Source organism: Orcinus orca, chromosome 12, assembly GCF_937001465.1.
Source record: "Orcinus orca chromosome 12, mOrcOrc1.1, whole genome shotgun sequence".
Classification (NCBI taxonomy): Eukaryota; Metazoa; Chordata; class Mammalia; order Artiodactyla; family Delphinidae; genus Orcinus; species Orcinus orca.
The window spans coordinates 27,566,450-27,584,812 of NC_064570.1; the positions used below are offsets into that span (position 1 = coordinate 27,566,450).

Below are 18,363 nucleotides of genomic sequence, written 5' to 3' on the forward strand. Positions count from 1 at the left end.
GGAACTCCCATCATTTCTATATTGGTACACGTGATGGCGTCCTACAGGTCTCCGCACCTTTATTCATTTTTCTTCATTTTTTTTTCTTTCTGCCCCTCTGACTGCATAATCTCAATTGACCTGTCTTCAAGTTTACTGACTATTCTGACAGTTCATATCTGCTGTTGATACCCTCTAGTGAATTGTTTATTTCAGTTATTGTACTTTTCAACTCTAGAATTTCTGCTTGGTCTTTTTTTATATGCTCTATTAATTGGTAAGAAATAATTCTCACACCTTCGTTCTTTAGATGTGGTTTTCTTTATATCTTTGAACATATTTATACAAGTGAATTTAAAGTCTTTATCTAGGAAACCAGTGTCATAGACAGTTTCTGTTGACTGCTTTTTTTCCTGTGTGTGGCCATACTTTACTATTTTGGGGTTTTTTTAGGGGTGTGTCTCCCTAGAAAATTGGATATTTTAAATATTACAATGTGGCAACTCTGGAAATCAGATTCCCCTCTTTACCCCCCTCCATTTGTCCACCTGGGATTTGTTGTTGTTTGTTTAGTGATGTTCCTGGACTAATTCTGTGGTCTTTATCCTTTGTCAGGTTTTACCCCTGGAGTCGTTGCTTGGTTAGCTTAGTGGTCCGCTAGTGGTTAGAGAGGGATTTTTAAATGCCTGAGTGAATGGGTCTCCCAGCCTGTGCCGAAGTGCTGTGCGTGTGTGTGTGTGTGTGTGTGTGTGTGTATGTGTGTGTGTGTGTGTGTGTGTGTGTGTGTGTGTTGGGATATGGTTTCAATTCTAAAGTAGGGAGTTTACAACTTTGCCTTAGCCTTTACTTGCACAGCCCTCAGGGCAGTCACAGTAAGAGATAGGGCCTTTCAGGTCTTTCTTGCACAGTATATACACAGCCTTTCATGTGTAAGTGTCCTTCTAGATTCCCCAGAATGTATTGGAGCTTTTCAAAGTGCCCTATGAACATCTCATTCCCAGTTTTTCCTTTTGAATTTTTTGGTCAGCCTCTTCTTAGGCCCACCTGGTATCACTGTGTCAGATAGCCACACCACTGATTATTTCATGTACCCTAGAGTTTCAGCTCTTCACACAGATCATGCTCAGAGCCAGGTCAGATAAAGCCAAGCCCTGAAAATGGAGCCTTTCCGGGAGCTGCCAAGCTGTCCAGCAGTGATAAATCTTGGAGGTGGGGCTTTGGAGATCTTCAGGCCTCTTCTGCCCCATCCCATAGCTGCTAGGCTGCTGGTTTTCTTCGTGGTTTCAAGGCTGTTGGTTTTTAAGTCCACTTTGGAGCTTGGGAGAGGGGAATGGGAACAGGACAAGTTAAAACACTGCAGAGCTCAGTGTTCTTACCAAGATTCAGCTGTTTTCTTTAATAAATGCTCCTCAGATTTTTGCAAGCCTTTCATTTCCAGAGTTCTGAAAAAGTTAATTTTGACAATTTTTGCCAGTGTTCTCGTTGCTTTTATGGGGAAGCAGATTTTCCGAGGTCTTTATTTTGCTATTACAGAGGTTCTTGTGTACTGCTTGATAGTTTAAAGAGCAGTTGGTTTTACCACTAGGTGGAAGTAGAGACTTGGAAAGTATTTTCTGTGTTAAGTTGTTATCTTAGATTTCATTGTATATATATATATATATATATACCATAGCCATAACACAATGCCTTGTTTATCAGATTAAATCTCTGTTCATTCTCTCACAGTAGTGTCTATCATTTTTAGTATTAGAATTTTTTTCTCACAATAGCACAGTTTAAATTTCTCATTGCTTCGAATAGTTAAATTTTGGTTGGAATTTGATTGATTTTCAGATAAGATAATACCTTATTCATGAAAGACCAAATTACAGAATCTTTGAAGTGAATTGCAATTTAAAAGTTATTTGAGGGACTTCCCTGGTGGTCCAGTGGGTAAGACTCCACACTCCGAATGCAGCGGGCCTGGGCTCCATCCCTGGTCGGGGAGCTAGATCCCGCATGCATGCCACAACTAAGAGTTCGCATGCCGCAGCTAAGACCCGGCACAGCCTAAATAAATAAATACTTTTTTAAAGTTATTAGATTAATAAATTGATTATCAAAGATTATTAGGATTGCTTTGAAGAGATAAGAATAATTGTTAATTGTAGCCCATTATAAAATTTTCGGTATGTAAATTCTTGTGTCTAAAGCAAGTGAAAACTTACTTTTAAATAGATTTTGACTTTTTTTTTTTTTTTTTTTTTTTTTTTTGCGGTACGCAGGCCTCTCACTGTTGTGGCCTCTCCCGTTGCGGAGCACAGCTCCGGACGCGCAGGCTCAGCGGCCATGGCTCACCGGCCCAGCCGCTCTGCAGCATGTGGGATCTTCCCGGACCGGGGCATGAACCCGTGTCCCCTGCATCGGCAGGCGGACTCTCAACCACTGTGCCACCAGGGAAGCCCGACTTTTTTTTTTTTTAACAAGATGTTGGGGGTAGGAGTTTATTAATTAATTTATTTATTTTTTCTGTGTTGGATCTTCGTTTCTGTGCGAGGGCTTTCTCTAGTTGCGGCAAGCGGGGGCCACTCTTCATTGCTGTGCGCGGGCCTCTCACTATCGTGGCGTCTCTTGTTGCGGAGCACAGGCTCCAGATGCGCAGGCTCAGTAGTTGTGGCTCATGGGCCTAGTTGCTCCACGGCATGTGAGATTCTCCCTGACCAGGGCTCAAACCCGTGTCCCATGCATTAGCAGGCAGATTCTCAACCACTGCTCCACCAGGGAAGCCCTAGACTTTGAATTTTTTAATACTGAAAATGTCTTTGGTGATAATATTCTTATAGACAGTGCTTACCTGGTATACAAATTATTATAAATTATGAATTTTTATGTTACTCGGTTAAGAATCCTCTATCTGGAAACATACTAATTTTTGAATATTTTCATTAGTATATGAAATTCCTTCTGGACGTTTCATGAGAGAATTGTGTGGCCACCTCAATATCATTTATGATCTTTGCTGGTCAAAAGATGATCGCTATATTCTTACTGCATCATCTGATGGCACTGCCAGGTTAGTATCCTTGAGAAGTACTCGCTGTGTATGCTGCTTGCCCTCAAAGAAAGCAGAGCGAATGAATATAAAGTGATATAACTACTCTTATGCTTCAGTGATGTTTTGCTTATCAAGGAACCGTCATAAACATGCATCATACAGACTCACTGATTAAATAAGAAGTAATGAAAACTTTTTTTCTAAAGGCATTCTGTTAAATATATTTCGTTTATGTAATATATAATGTTTCTAGTCCTCACTGTCTTTAAATGATCATTTTGTACACTCTTTGATTAATATTTTGAGATGAAGTTCTTAAACAACTGAGATTTTTCCTGGAATATAAACTCTTGATGGCAGGGATTTTGCCTCCACTGTTAGCTGGATGCAGAGGCCAGGACATGGTGCTGCTCAATGCACAGTGTAGGGTCAGTAAACGAATATGCACCTTATGTTTTAAGAGCTTAATAGATTGTCAACTATTTGCACTGTTCAAAATGTCAGTTTTGAAAATAATTTAGCCCCTTCCAATTTAATAAGTATCACAATAAAATATTTTAAAAGTTACTTTTTTAATCTGTTACGTTTATTTCCTACCTCTGTTGTCTCTTTAGTATCTTTCTCTATTGATTTTTTCCTCTCATCTTAGAAGTATGTTTAAATCTCCTTATCTTAAGGAAATCTTTTTCTAAACTCCTCCTGCCTTTCAGGCTACCACATTATTTTTCTTTCTACACCATCAAGAAGCATCCTATACACACTGTCTTTACTTTCCCCCAGTTAGTCTGGCTTTCACTTCAAGCGTGCTATATAAACTTCCTTTGAGAGAGCTGCAGTTTCTTACTAATTTTCGGATCCACTGGCTAGTTTTAGTCCTTACCCTGTTTGCCTTCACTGCAATAATTCATTATTGACCAGTCTTGAAATATTTTCAAGTCATGGTTTTCATTGACAACCTCTTCTGTTTTCTTTTTATCAGTCTGACCAATTCTCATTCTCTTGTTCCCTTTCTTCTGCCTGTTCTCTGTACATGCTATCCCCAAGATCCTTTATTCGATGTCTTCTGTGGTTTGGTGTGCTTATCCTGGTCTCTCTCATCTCCTTGGCTTTGAATCTCACTTACATGCTAATGACTTGGAGCTCCTTCTCTTTTTCCGAATTCAACTTTGTATTACACACTTCTGCCTGGATTGCCCAGTGGCACCTCAGATCCATAACGGAAATCACCAAATTTTGTTTTCCTTTTTTAGCCCTCATATAGTTTTTAATGGCATCCTTATCCACCCTGTCTCCCAAGCTGGGAACTCAGAGTAGTACTCGTGTTTCTTTTCTACATACAGGTAGTTCTCAAGTATATCAATTCTGCCCCCTAAAAGTCTCACATTCTGTCACATTCTTTCTATCCTCATTGCTGTTGCGTTAATTCAAGTCCTTGTTATCTTTTGCTTAAACTGTTGCTGCTAAGCTTTCCCAGTGTTCACCCTCTAGCTCCTCCATCCCTGCTATGCTAAAATTCTTTCCAAAACCATCTTTCATAATGTCTTGACTTTAAAAATCTTTGCGCTTTGGAAAATATTCCAGTTCCTTAGCGTGGCATGACAGGCATGACCCTCATTGACCTTCTGTCGTCCCTTGTGCACTTCCCATGTACCCTCTGCCTCACCCACACAATCTTTTGAAATACCTTTAGCATCTTATCTTCTTTGGCATCTCCATGTTACCTGTGGGCTCTTCCTATGCTGACATGCCCTTCTCCTCCCCTTCCTGCCCAACTCATTCACTCAACACACGTCTAAATGCCTTTTGTAAGCCAGGGTGGGCTCCTAGTCATCATTTAAAACCCAGCTCAGATTTTACCATTTCTTGAAGTCAACTTGGGTTTCCTCGCACAGCATATATTGTAGTAAAGGATATTTTTTTCTTTATGTAGCTTGGAAGTTGATACTAATTTAGGACTCTTTACATCCTAAAAATACTGTTGTGAAGGATTAACTGAGTGAAGAGAGAAACGCTGTGGCTAGAACAAAAAAGGCAGTGGGGTTTTTGAAAGAGGTGAAGAATACTTACACTGAATGAGCTAAAGTCAAAAGGAAGAGAACCAGAGTTGCTAATGCTCAGAAGTGGCAGGAGTTCGGGTTTCTGCCCAGGTCCTCTGTTATCTTCTGGGGTCACCGTCACCTTTTATTGTTAGTGTCTCCTGAGTAACTGTTTTCCACTGGTTAGCTCTCTGCCAGATGGGCTTAACCTAAATCTCCGTCTTTAGTTACCTTCAGTATAATTTGAGAACACTACAGTTCAGCAGCTCCTAATATAATCAGAAAGACTTATCCATGTGTAATGGCTCCCAGATAGACCCATAAGGCCCCACTCTGCCCTCTCTTCACACATACTGTTTTAACTTTGGAATGTCTTTTTTCTTTCCTAATTCTGATAATTTTTGTTTGTGTTCATCTGGTCTTTACAGATTTGTATATCACTGTTCTTCTCTGTCTACGGTCAATCTGATTTTTTTTCACAAACCCATTAATACATTTCTTTTGATATTGGATTCTACCATTGCTTGGGTGATGAAAGCCATCATTGGTACCGATTCCGCTTTTATGTAAAATGCTTCATTTTTATTTTAAGATATTGTGTCTGTTCTAATTATATTGAGCTGTTTTTAAGGTACAGTTGCTTCATTTCTTCTTGTTGTATAGTATTTCCGATAATGCTGCTAAGATTTATTAGCAGGCCACTGAAGTTTTTATCTTTTAGCATCCTCCTTAATATTCCCTCCAAATTAGTGATTTTGTTCTTTCTATACGTACTATATTTCATGTTACATATGTTCATTGAAAGTATCACTGTGGTAAAAATGTTTATACAGTGACACACATGCTTTACTTTTACTTGAAAACATGTTCTTTCACTTCCTTCATTTATTAGGTTGAATTCTTAGTAATTAAAGATCATATCCTGTATTTTAAGCAGCTGCTGAGAAAACTTATAGAATGTTATTCTTGAATAACAACTGTATTTTTTTTATAGATAATTTTGAAAAAGACTTAATTTGCTTCAGTTCTTAGACAGTAATTAAAAGGATGAACTATAAATCCCCATGTTAAAAAATTAATAAATTCTTCTAATTCTGATAACTTAAATTTTTAAAAATCGAGTGCTTCACACTCACAAAGCACCTGTTTGTTCCTAGATTTTGCCTATTTTTGCATATTGACTTGCAGAGTATCTAACTCTTAGAGTTTACTCTTGTCAAGACTGTAGCAATAACAATATTAATTTCTTTCAAATCACCTATTATATAAAGGAAGAGATAACAAGAGTATTAAACATAAAGTGAGTGCTCGATGATAGCCTGTTTTCTATAAAATATTGTAATGATTTTAATGTTATTTTACTCAAGTATTTATATAGTAATTTCAGTGTGCCTCACAGTCTTTGAGATGTTTATGTTCATTATCTATGCTTTGAAATTACAAATATAAAGTTAATAGAGTACCCTTTTCTCTAAACCCTCAACTGTAAGCACTTTGGAAAAACAATATACACAGCCTAAATGGGAAATCATTGAAATTTCTCCCTCTGTTTTGTTTTTTACTTATATTGTATTAAATGCAGTATTTTACCAACTATCCAATGTGTTTACTCAATGCCAAAAATAGGTAGGTTTAAAAAGTACCGACATATACAAGTACAGTTTTTTCATTTTACAGTATAGATTACAATTAGTAGAGGAATTAACCATTATGCTTGAAAATAACTATAAGAAATAGCTTTGTCAAACTGAAAGAACTCTGGCTATCATATAATGTCATCACATTATTTTTACTGTTACAAAATTTACCATTGGTTGTTGTCACTTGCTTACTTTTATAAAGTCCATTGCTCATATTGGTTCTTAGAGAAATGTCTGCCTTTCAGAAGCAATATGTAACTTTTTTATCCTTTTCCAGGATATGGAAAAATGAAATAAACAATACAAATACTTTCAGAGTTTTACCGCATCCTTCTTTTGTTTACACGGCTAAATTCCACCCAGCTGTAAAAGAGCTGGTGGTTACAGGATGCTATGATTCTGTGATACGTATATGGAAAGTTGATATGAGAGAGGATCCTGCCATATTAATCCGACAGTTTGACGCTCACAAGAGTTTTATCAACTCTCTCTGTTTTGATATTGAAGGTATGTCCAAGAATATATGCCAGTTGAAGGCTAGTTACATGAAGAATTTTGAAAAATTTTCTGTTTCACTAGGATAATAATTATTTAAGCTTGAGGGTGACTTTATGTATCAGATAAAATTAAATATGTTTGTGCATATTTAGATTTATGCATATTTTGAAGATCATATGATAGACCTTGGTATAAATTTGGCACTGAGGGAATTGTTAGTTAATTTTGAAGTCAATAAATTTCTAAACATTTTGATTCAACTAATCTTTGCTGTAACAACCAGTCCTGTTCCAAATTGCAAAATATATTTCATTGGATTGGTGATTATTCCCTTAGTAGGTTTTTTAAAGGGCCGTTTTATGTAAAGGGTAAAAATGAGGAAGATGGGGGGTGGAAATCCCAGAGGAATATTGAAAATATATATTTTAAATGTAGCAACAGGATTTTTTTTTAAGTACAGAAACATATAGAAGGGAGATTTGCAATTATTTAAAGGTTTAATCTTAGAATATAAGTATTAAGGATAGTGTTTAAAGGACATAAAATATAGGTTATTTTGTCAGCTGGAATAATAAAGAAATTCATTATTAAATAGTCACCTTTTCTATTATTTCAGATACTAGGTGTGTATAGCTATAATAAATTGGTATGGGATCCAGATCAAGATGATAATACTGCTAATGTACTCCGTTCAACCATAAGGATGTTTATAAGTAGGAACACATTCAGGAAAGGTCAACCAAGGATAGAAAGGCGTCTGAAAATTCTGTCATAATAGAAGTAGCTCATAAAAGAGAGATGAAGAATTTCTTCAAATATTTGGTTAAGATGTGGAAAAAAGAGAAGTCCTTCTACGTCGCTCTGTAGGTAGAAGTAGGGCCAAAGCTGCAAGAAACAGATTTTCTTTGCTCAAAATTAGAAAGAACATTCTAATATACAGAGCATTTCATCAGTTGAATAAGCTACTTTTGTGTAAAATATTACATTCACAGTTGCTGAACAACCATCTGTTCATAATGGTTTGTAAGATATTCCTGACGGGTTATGAAGTTGAATCTGATGATCTCTGAGGTCCCATTCAACTGTAAGATGGTTTGACTCTAAGAAATTGATGCTGAACTGAAGCACCTGTTATTTATTATTTTATTCATTCCCTGGTCATTTATTGAGTTCCTACCAGGTCTCAGGTATTATGCTAACAGTATATATTAGAGTATAGGTGTTTTTCCAGGAATATAAAATAGATTATATAGGTTAATGAAGGTGAGCAATACAGATCATATTGGATATTTCAAATAATTTGTTTAGCTTTGGAATTTGAGCCACGTACACATAAACTGAGATGCTCATTTCTTTTTGTATTCAAATTCAGGTAGGTGACAAAGGGAAATAAATCATCAAAAATAATTCAAAAGGGTGAAGAATTCATTTAAAGATAGTTGGGATCTGACTGCCTTTTGGACTTTTTAAAAACTGTAATGCCTTTTACTAGCCCTTCAATTCTTTGTTTTATTGGGATGTGTTTTCCCAATTTCATAATATTTGTTTCAACCTCTGTGTGACATTTATATGTAAGTAATTTTATTTTTTTAAATAGGTCATCACATGTATTCAGGAGACTGCACAGGGGTGATTGTTGTTTGGAGTACATATGTCAAAGTTAATGATGTGCAACACTCAGTGCGTCACTGGAGTGTAAATAAGGTATAGAACCGTTTCATATTTGGGGATTTAATTAAAGAAATGGGGGAAAAAATTGAACCACATGACTTTAAGATGTCAGGACAGATTCACTTTGTTATAAAGCAGAAACTAACACACCATTGTAAAGCAATTATACTCCAATAAAGATGTTAAAAAAAAAAAGATGTCAGGACATTCCATTCGTTCTTTTCAAAGAAATTAAGTTTTTCTCAGTCCCTGAGAAGTCAATTATCATGTCTTCCTGATGGCTAATTGATAATATAGTGACGTAGTGAAATTTTCTTCATTTTGGCCAGGCTTTTGTTTCTTATTTTGAGCCCTAATTTGCCCTATGGTATTCAGGGATCCATTACTGAAATTTATGCAAAATGAGGTATATGTTATATCACCATCTGTACATAATAACTTATATTTTCTGCTATTCATATTATTTTTTTCTTGGTCTAATAACATCACTAAAAACACTGTGCTCAAGGTTTTGTTAACAGTGCTATCCCTCAAAATTGTGTGATCAAGATTATATAAGTATGAGAGGGCCTATCATTTAATCACAGTAATTGTTTCATTTGAAATATACTAAATTGGCAGAAACAAATGAATGATCTCATTTTTGAAGCAGAGTGTTTTAAAGATGGCTTGTATACCAAGCAACTTTGTTGGTGTATATTTAGCATGTTTAAGTTAAAAATACAAAATGAATCATTAAACCTGAGTTGTTTTTATATGTATTGATATAATTTTTGTCTTATATGCTATACCTGTGTTCTTCGGTTTTGTTCTTCTTCATAATAGATTATAATTGTCCCTGTTTGAAAAAAAGACATTCTACATGAAAAAGAATTTCCAGGAACTTTAGTTAAATCTGTTGAGTCTGTCAGATCTGTTTAAAAACCAGTCTATTCTATTTTTAGTCATTCTCATCTAGTCTGTCAGATTAATGAATGATGGCTTGGGATTCATGTTGTAGCCTAATTTCACACACTTCGAAAAGAACTAATTACTTATATATTGATACCTAAAGGATTGGCAAGGCTCCAAAGGCACCATTTCTAATCATTTGAGTCTACAATGCAGAGTCTATTATTTGTATTAAAAATCATGTGTTTCTTTACCTCAATATAGTAACCAAAAGGCAAATATACCTTGGAAATCTGCCTCCTGGTGGTTACTTGAGACAGTTGAAAATAGAAAGTTAGGAAATGAGCTGGGATGTCTTTTTAGTAGCTTATGTCCTAGGACAGATGGGAAACTGCGATTTCTTACGTGGTTCTGTTCAACCAACAGTGGGGGGAAGGATGCTGGGTTATACACATCTGTCCCTTAAGATGAGGTGTCCATGTGCTGTTGCACACACTCCTTGGTATAGGGCGTGGTCTTTAGAACTAGGGCTTGAGCATGAATATGATAAAAATATGAAGGAACTCATTAACAGATACTACAAACACTGAAGCTACCAGCAGCTTTCTCAAACCTGTACCTAACACTTAACTTGTTATGCAGCCTTGGTTTTGATTTTGCACATTTGCATCTGTGTAAGTGTTGCTCCAATTGCTCACACCTTCAGCAGTGCATCTCCACCTCCAAATCATTGTAGTTGGGGTCAGTAAAATCCCCATCTATGGTATCAGTATTTGACTTTATTCTGTAACTTGTAAAAAGCTGACAGCAGGTTTTAGCACCAAATGGCAGTAGGAGGGGCTCAGCTGCTGATACTAGGATTGTAGCAGTTTGTACCCCACCTCAGCTGGTGCCAACCCACCTCTGAAGAGGAGACCCTCTAAGAGAAGCGAGCAAGAATAATAAGGGGTCCTCGAGGGAGAAGAAGGCTAATTCAGAATTCTGCCTACAGGTTAAAGCAGACCCTCTCTTGACTCTTTAGACTTTAGTTTAAGCAGTTTTGCATTTGCAGTTTTTTTCTTTCTCCTGGTAATCGAAACAAGAACCTTTGGAAATTGTCCTTATACACGGCTTGTTCAGGCAGATTCTCCTTCAGTGTTTGTGTCTTTCTTGACATCATTAATCAGGTCTATTTATAGTCTTCTTCTATAAGTAGAAGATTTAGCTGCCTTAAGTATCAAAAAAAAATTACAATCTAAACTAAATTATTTCAGAATAAGATGCTGATAATTTACCTTTTTCAGGACAAGTGGAAATAGATGTATGAAGAAATAATCTGAGACTGAAATAGAACTTGAGAGCTAATTCTATACTTAATTTTGAATTTATAAAAATTGGAAAGTTTCTTATCTGATGATAAACAGACAGTGTAGTGTTAGAAGATGTGTTTGTAGAAAGTGCTTCTTGTTTGGGAATATACTACAAAAACACTAATTAAATATGGTGTTACATAACAACCAAAAAATACATTTTAGCAGCTTTATTTTCATCCTTAACCTGAAGTTACTTGGAATAATTTTGCTAACAATTTTTAAACATCCTGTATTGTGCAATTGAAAATGACATCTTAAAATTAAATTTGTACACTTAAAAGGGCTTAACTTTAGACAAACTTTACAGTGGTAATATTTTATAATCTTTTTTAAAATCATTTTAGGAAATTAAAGAGAGTGAGTTTAAGGGGATTCCAATAAGTTACTTGGAGGTTCATCCCAATGGAAAACGTTTGTTAATTCATACCAAAGACAGTACTTTGAGAATTATGGATCTCCGAATGTAAGTATATTTCAGTATTTGCAGGTTAAGTGCTCATAGAATAAGTAATGATTTAATTCATATTTATAAAGTGCAGCTGTGGTTCTCAACTAGAGAATTTTGTCCCTCAGGGGACCTCTGGCAGTGTCTAGAAACACTTGAATGTTTATTCCAGTATCTGGTGGATAGAGACCAGAGATATCACTGAGCATCCTGCAGTGCATGAGACAGGCCTCTGCAACAATTATCTGACCCAAAATGTGAATAGTTCTTAGGCTGAGATGTAGTCTACTGTTTTTTATTTTCACAATAAAAAAAAAGAAACTACTGCCACCACATATCTTTTATCTTTATGATATTGGTTTAACATAGTATTATGATCTATCATGCCTGAATGAGAGGGCTTTTGATTCATACATCCTTGTTTTTCCTTTTTGTTTTGTTTCTAAAAGAGGCAAATGAAAAGAGATATTTTTAATGTAAAAGGCAGAAGCAGAGTTCTAGGAAAAGCAGCATGGACTTCTGGTGTGCTTTGGTTTTGCCGTTAAAAGTTCCTGTAAAACAAATGAGAGAAAGCTATTTTATTAAATTTCATTATTGTATTTAGGAAGGCAAATGTGGTAATCCAGGTTAGTTTATTCTGCAATCATCACTTTAGGGCTAACCATTAAGCCCTTCAGTATTTATGTAGAACTGTTTGAGACACTGGCATGGGTGCTGTAGGAGAATGATAAGCAGAATTTGTTCATCAGGAATTTATAATCTAGTTGTACTACCTCCAAAATAACATACAAAACACTTAGGCTACATTGTGAGATCTTCAAGGACTGGAATCTGCTTATTCTTTTTTTCTATACATCGTACCCACGTCATACCTAACAGATAGCAAGTACTCAATAAGTATTTTTAATGAGTATAAATACATAATAAAAGGATTGTATTTTTCATGGCAACGGTAAAGCTGATAGCTATAATATAGTCTTCTGTTAAAGGCTCTGTGGCAAGACTGGTCTTTGAGCTCAATCTTGAAGGATGGGTAGAATTTAGACAAGATGGCAGCATCCTCACTAGGGTGGAAAACATGAAAAGCCTGGAATAAAGTTTGGAGGTAGAATAATAGAAGCTGTATTCAGGGCAGAGTGAGTTAGTCTGTATGAGCATGGGTTTCTTGCTAAGGAATGCTGAGAGAGAATCCAACAGAAATTAGAGCCAGACTTTAGAAGACCAGGCCTGCAGAGTTTGCTTGTTCTCTTTTTAAGCAGTATAGTATTCAGCCTATGATCATGCTTGGGCTCTAGAAGAAAACTGCTTACAGTCAAATACTGCCTGTTCCACCCCTTACTAGCTGATTAATCTTCCTGTGTCTCTCTTTCCTCATCACTCAAATGGAAGAAATAATATGCCATCCTCATAAGTGTTTTGTGAGGGATAAACTAGTTTATACATTTAAAGTACTTAAAACATTAACAGACATAGCAGAAGTGTTTGACCCAGTAACCTTAGGTTTAGTTATTTATGTTAAGAAAATAATTATGAGGCAGTGCAAAAAAATATATATATACACAAGGTTGTTCACAGAAATCATATTCATGGTAGGGGAAAGCTGGAAACATCCTAAGTGTTATCGAACAATAGAAAATTTCTTAAGATACATTTAGACAATGGTATAGTATATGCCTATTAAAATGATAACGCGTAATCTTTATTTTCTGACATGGTGGCCATTATTCATGACTCATTGTTGACTGAAAAAAGCAGATAACAGAGCAGTATATGTAATATCTTCTCTGTAAACCAGGGATGATAATAGTACCTACCTGGCACATAATAAGCACTAAAACAGTGTTAGCTGTTATTATTCATAAGTTAAAAAGCCTGGAAGATTATATACCATATTTAATAGATGATTCAATAATGTTTTGTCTAATACTTCTGCAATGATCAAGTATTTCACATGGAGAAAATATAAGAATATAAAAATTCTGTTCATTTTTTAGTAACCAATACAAATGCTACTTCCAAAGTAGTCTTTTGCTCCATAGCTAGAAATCATCTCTCCTATCCAAATCTGAAAAGTACTCCTTCTGTTCTTTTGTGGCACTTTCTACATCCACTTTCTATTTTACTTTAATGCATTTCTTCTCTCTCCTGCTAAATTATAAGCTCCCTGAGCTCTGGGATTATCTCTTCTTTATTCTGCATCCATCATAGAATGTATCCTGCATAACAGATTCTCACAAGTTGTTTGTTAAATGCAAATGAAGTATTTAAGTTTTCCTACCACCAGTCTTTTAAATGGGTAAGACAGGTTTCATTTGTAAAATCTTTTTGGTTCCTAGATTAGCAGCAAGGAAATTTGTAGGTGCAGCAAATTATCGAGAGAAGATTCACAGTACTTTGACACCATGTGGGACTTTTCTCTTTGCTGGAAGTGAGGATGGTATAGTATATGTTTGGAACCCAGAAACAGGTAAATAATATTTCATCGAACTTAAACATTTGTTTTGTTTTGTTTTTGATGAAGTATAAAAACTACAATTTTATGGTGTAATTTTCAAGGAAATTCTGATTTCAGGTTCTCAGTTATGTTTTTCAAAATTGGAAAGCTGATAATGGAATTCAGCTGCAGTCTAAATTTATATTAAATTCTGTTCTTTATGGTTTTGATATCTTCATGGATTTAGAATTTCACATTGTAATTCAAGGTGTATTCTTTCCTTGCTGGTAATGAGATATTGTTGAACTTAGAGAAGTGTTTAATGATGACTGTAATACAAAACACAGTATTATAAACTGAATTTAGAGTACAACTAGGTATACAAATGGTTAACCATCTACATTTTTATTAGAAACAAACATACTTCTGTCAGTTTTGGATGTCTGAATCTTAATAGCAATTTTACTGTAATTCAGCTTTTGTTTTTTTTTTTTTTTTGTGGTACGTGGTCCTCTCACTGTTGTAGCCTCTCCCGTTGCGGAGCACAGGCTCCGGACGCGCAGGTTCAGCGGCCATGGCTCATGAGCCCAGCCGCTCCGTGGCATGTGGGATCCTTACGGACCAGGGCACGAACCCACGTCCCCTGCATCGGCAGGCGGACTCTCAACCACTGCGCCACCAGGGAAGCCCTATAATTCAGTTTTTTTTTGAATAACATAAGCTATTATATTGGGCAATTCATTTGTGCTTCACCTTGCTTTTTAAAAGAAAAGCCAAAACTACATAAACATTTTTTTTTAGCAGTAGAAAGAATTTTATAAAAGTTACTTTAAAATTTCTTTAAGGAGCAGTATTTGACTTCAGCTTTTTATTTTCTTCATCTTTCCCTTTAGGCGTTTTTGACTAGTCAGTTCACTTATAGTTTTTTTTTTTTTTCTTACTATATTTTGATACTTCAGCATCAGTTCATAAGTGTTCATAAATCTCTTTTCCCCAGCAATCCGTGGAACTGGATTCTTTGCTTTTTGAGTTCTGATTTTCAAACTTAAACTTCTGCTGTAGGCCTCTTTTAGTCATTAATAATCATATGCATCTTTAAAGCAGATGGTACGTCAAACAGCCTCTGGAAGAAATATAGAAAAAATTAATTCCTCACTAAACCTCTCCCAAGCAGAGTTTCTTTAGTTTTAATCCTGACATTCCTCCCCTAGTTCTCCCTGGAGTTCTTTGTTAGTTGTCATTTGCTCAGCTCTGTCAGATCTCAGAGTCAGGTCTCTCTACTTCCAAGCTCTTTGTCTTTATTTCGTACCTTGAATACCTCCGTGAAGAGGTTGGACTGAGAAGTAGAAAAAGGAGGGCCAACAGAATGAAAAATAAAGATAATTATTTAATATAGTGGTACTCAAATATTTATGTTTTTAAGGTGTTCATATAAATAACGTGAGCTTTATCATTACTTACTATAAATCTTTTTTAATAAGCTACAGAATAATCTTCTAATGAGAAGTATCTGAGATGGTACAAATTATTGAATGTCTTTTCTTATTTAGGAGAACAAGTAGCAATGTATTCTGACCTGCCATTCAAGTCACCCATTCGAGATATTGCTTATCATCCACTTGAAAATATGGTTGCATTTTGTGCTTTTGGGCAGAATGAGCCAATTCTTCTATATATATATGATTTTTATGGTAAGTCCACTACTTGATAAGAGGAGAATATTTAGAGTAACCTTTACATTTAGACTGAACCGGAAATTATGAACTCTGTGAAAACTGTCATCCTTTGTATTAACAAAGCTCTCTTGAATATACTATGAAAGCCAAGCAACTTAAAAAGATCATATTATTATTATAACATTTTATTTTTCCATGAGCACTATTATTATGGAGTTTAAATATCAAAAGTACCCATAATGGTTGTGCTCTTACGTTGTAATCACAGAAAGGTAGTCATCACTTCCTTTGTAAATCAATTTAAATAAATAAAATTCACCTAAAATTATTTGGGAATATGTCTAAATTAAAAGATAAATAACATTTAGGAAATATGGATCTGTAATGTTTTTAGTTGAATATTGAGTTAATTTCCTATTTGTTTTTCTTTTTTACTAAAGCACATAGTTTAAATAAGTTGTAATTTTGAGAGTTTCTTAACATAAAAGAAGGCAAAAAAATCAAGCGTCAATGAAAATGAGATCTGGAATTAGAAATCTAACGTCTTTTTCTACAGTAAAATTACACTATTCTATAAATTTGGAAAATAATAAGGAAATAAAGACTTTGGACACATTTTTCAGAAATAGTATGGCATTATTAGAATTATCTGGATTTATGCTATTTTTCATATATTTCTTTAATTTTTGTCCTGAAATTAGGATTTCATTGTTCTGCATGGTATCGATAGTGCTGACACTCTCAAAATTGCAGTTCCATTTTTTCATATATTAATTATTGTACAAAAATAAATGGTTTTTATTACTCTCTGCTTTGTTTATGATATCATTCACTGTTTTTGCTAAGCTAAGATGGCTTCCACACAGTCATAAATGCATAAATATGCAAATATGTATACAGGTAACATTGCTGTGGAACTATCTAGACAGAGTGTTTTAAGTTAATGAAATACAAGTGGTTAAGCTTACTGCATTAATACAGTGTGAATTGGTTAATGTTTGTGATAAGTGCTAAGTGTTGGACAATTGAGTTAAGCTCTAAACCTGAAGTTCTTGATCATAGTATGGATTTTATTATGCCTTTACAGGTGAATTATATAAGAAAATAATGTGTAAAATTGAGATTTATCCTGTTTTAAAGAATTTTACAAAGAATAAATAATAAATTTCTCTGACACATATTCAGATTTACAGAACAGTATTACTGATGGTGGAATTGTTAAACAACACAATACCACTTACTATTACAAACAAATTTAGCAAAAGTAAACACTGCCTGACTATGGGAAAAGACAAGTGGATTTCTCAAATCATCCAGTGTCCAAGTTTGTTGTCTAGTTCAAACATATGTCCTGAAACAGGTCTCTCTTTTATACACTTTAAATCTTCACAGAAAGAAGAGTTATACCTATTTACTTTGTAATGGGAACTGTTATATAGGAAATAGGCACTCAATTAATTTCCTCAAACTCTTCAGAAGTTTCACCACAGTTTTCATTGAATTTCTATTTTGCTTTTTAGGCTTTTGAAATTTTCACTACAAACTGCAGTTGAAAGCTCCAGTCTCATCTTTTTTCTTTAGTTTATTTTTTGTCTTTGATAGAAGTTCATCAGTAGATTAGACCAGTTAGGTTTGTCCATTTGCTTTTGTGACAATAGACATTTAGACTAAGAAGTCCATTCTAGAAGCATAAGTAGAAAGAGCCAAGTGTTCAGGAGTTCAAAAACATTTAGTTTTAGGCTCAGTTCTGTTTCTTTAGTGGCCTTGCACAAGCCTCTTGCCTTCCTGAAGCTCCATTTCCCTATCTAGTAAATGGTCCTACAACTACTAATATCTGTCCTACCTAAGAGATTTTTTTGCGAGGGTGCTATGAGACAGGGACTGTGAAAGTACTTTGTAAGTTGATACGCACTATACTAAAACAAACAAAAAAGATAAAGTGGGTTGTTACCGTGCTCATCCAACCTGTATACACTTGACTCTATGGGAACTTATGTTTTAATATGCTGATAAGCCTCTCTGTGTGGAATGAAATGGAAAAAAGGTTTTTTTCCCTTTCTTTCACTCTTTCTGTTGGTCAGCCTTTTCCTTTTATTTATTAGAGTGTGTACCTTTCTAGGTCAGTTGTATTAGAAAATAAATGCATAAAGTTAAGAACATTATGTTATGTCCACAGTATCTTAATGTAAATGAGGGATTTCCATGAGTGTTTTAGAAATTTAAATGTTCAGTTAATACACATATTAAATAAAAATATTTTGTGCAGTGTATTTCGAACACAATTTTTGATATACTAACACACCTTTACAAACAAAACTCAAAATGTTTCAACACATTTTCCCAACTCTTTGCTGCCTATTTTTAAAAGAAGCAGTTTAGGAAAAAGTTATGTGATCTCAAGCAGTCCAAGATTTAGCACAGTTCTTGTGAATGGTATATAACCATGAAAAAATGAAAAGTTGTTTCAGACTCTAAAATATTTTGCTCATTAAATACAGGCCAGAATCATGAAGGCTTTAAATTTTTTCAATGAAAATTATAACATTTATTACTGACCTATGATACCTTTGCCTTATATTTTATTTAACTTTTAACACAGGACTATTTTGCTCACACTTTCTTGTCTGAAAATAAAGTTTATAAGTAGTTTTACATAAATGTTTTAATGGTAAAAAATTTGAAAGATACAAAACAGTTACATGATTTT

General features: G+C 34.8%; 1 protein-coding gene across 32 annotated transcripts in view; it reads left to right on the forward strand.

Moving 5' to 3' along the window:
- Positions 1 to 18,363, forward strand: part of AHI1 (Abelson helper integration site 1) — a 246,470-nt gene that overhangs the window by 46,094 nt on the left and 182,013 nt on the right. For all 32 annotated transcript variants that reach the window (XR_007470456.1, XR_007470454.1, XR_007470453.1 and 29 more), the window contains 6 exons: positions 2,908 to 3,031; positions 6,967 to 7,196; positions 8,785 to 8,891; positions 11,446 to 11,564; positions 13,883 to 14,013; positions 15,531 to 15,671. Coding sequence is in view for 17 of the 32 variants with exons in the window: in XM_049695198.1 (XP_049551155.1) it covers positions 2,908 to 3,031; positions 6,967 to 7,196; positions 8,785 to 8,891; positions 11,446 to 11,564; positions 13,883 to 14,013; positions 15,531 to 15,671 (852 nt within the window). In the remaining 15 variants the exon portion in view is untranslated. The remainder of the gene's footprint in view (positions 1 to 2,907; positions 3,032 to 6,966; positions 7,197 to 8,784; positions 8,892 to 11,445; positions 11,565 to 13,882; positions 14,014 to 15,530; positions 15,672 to 18,363) is intronic.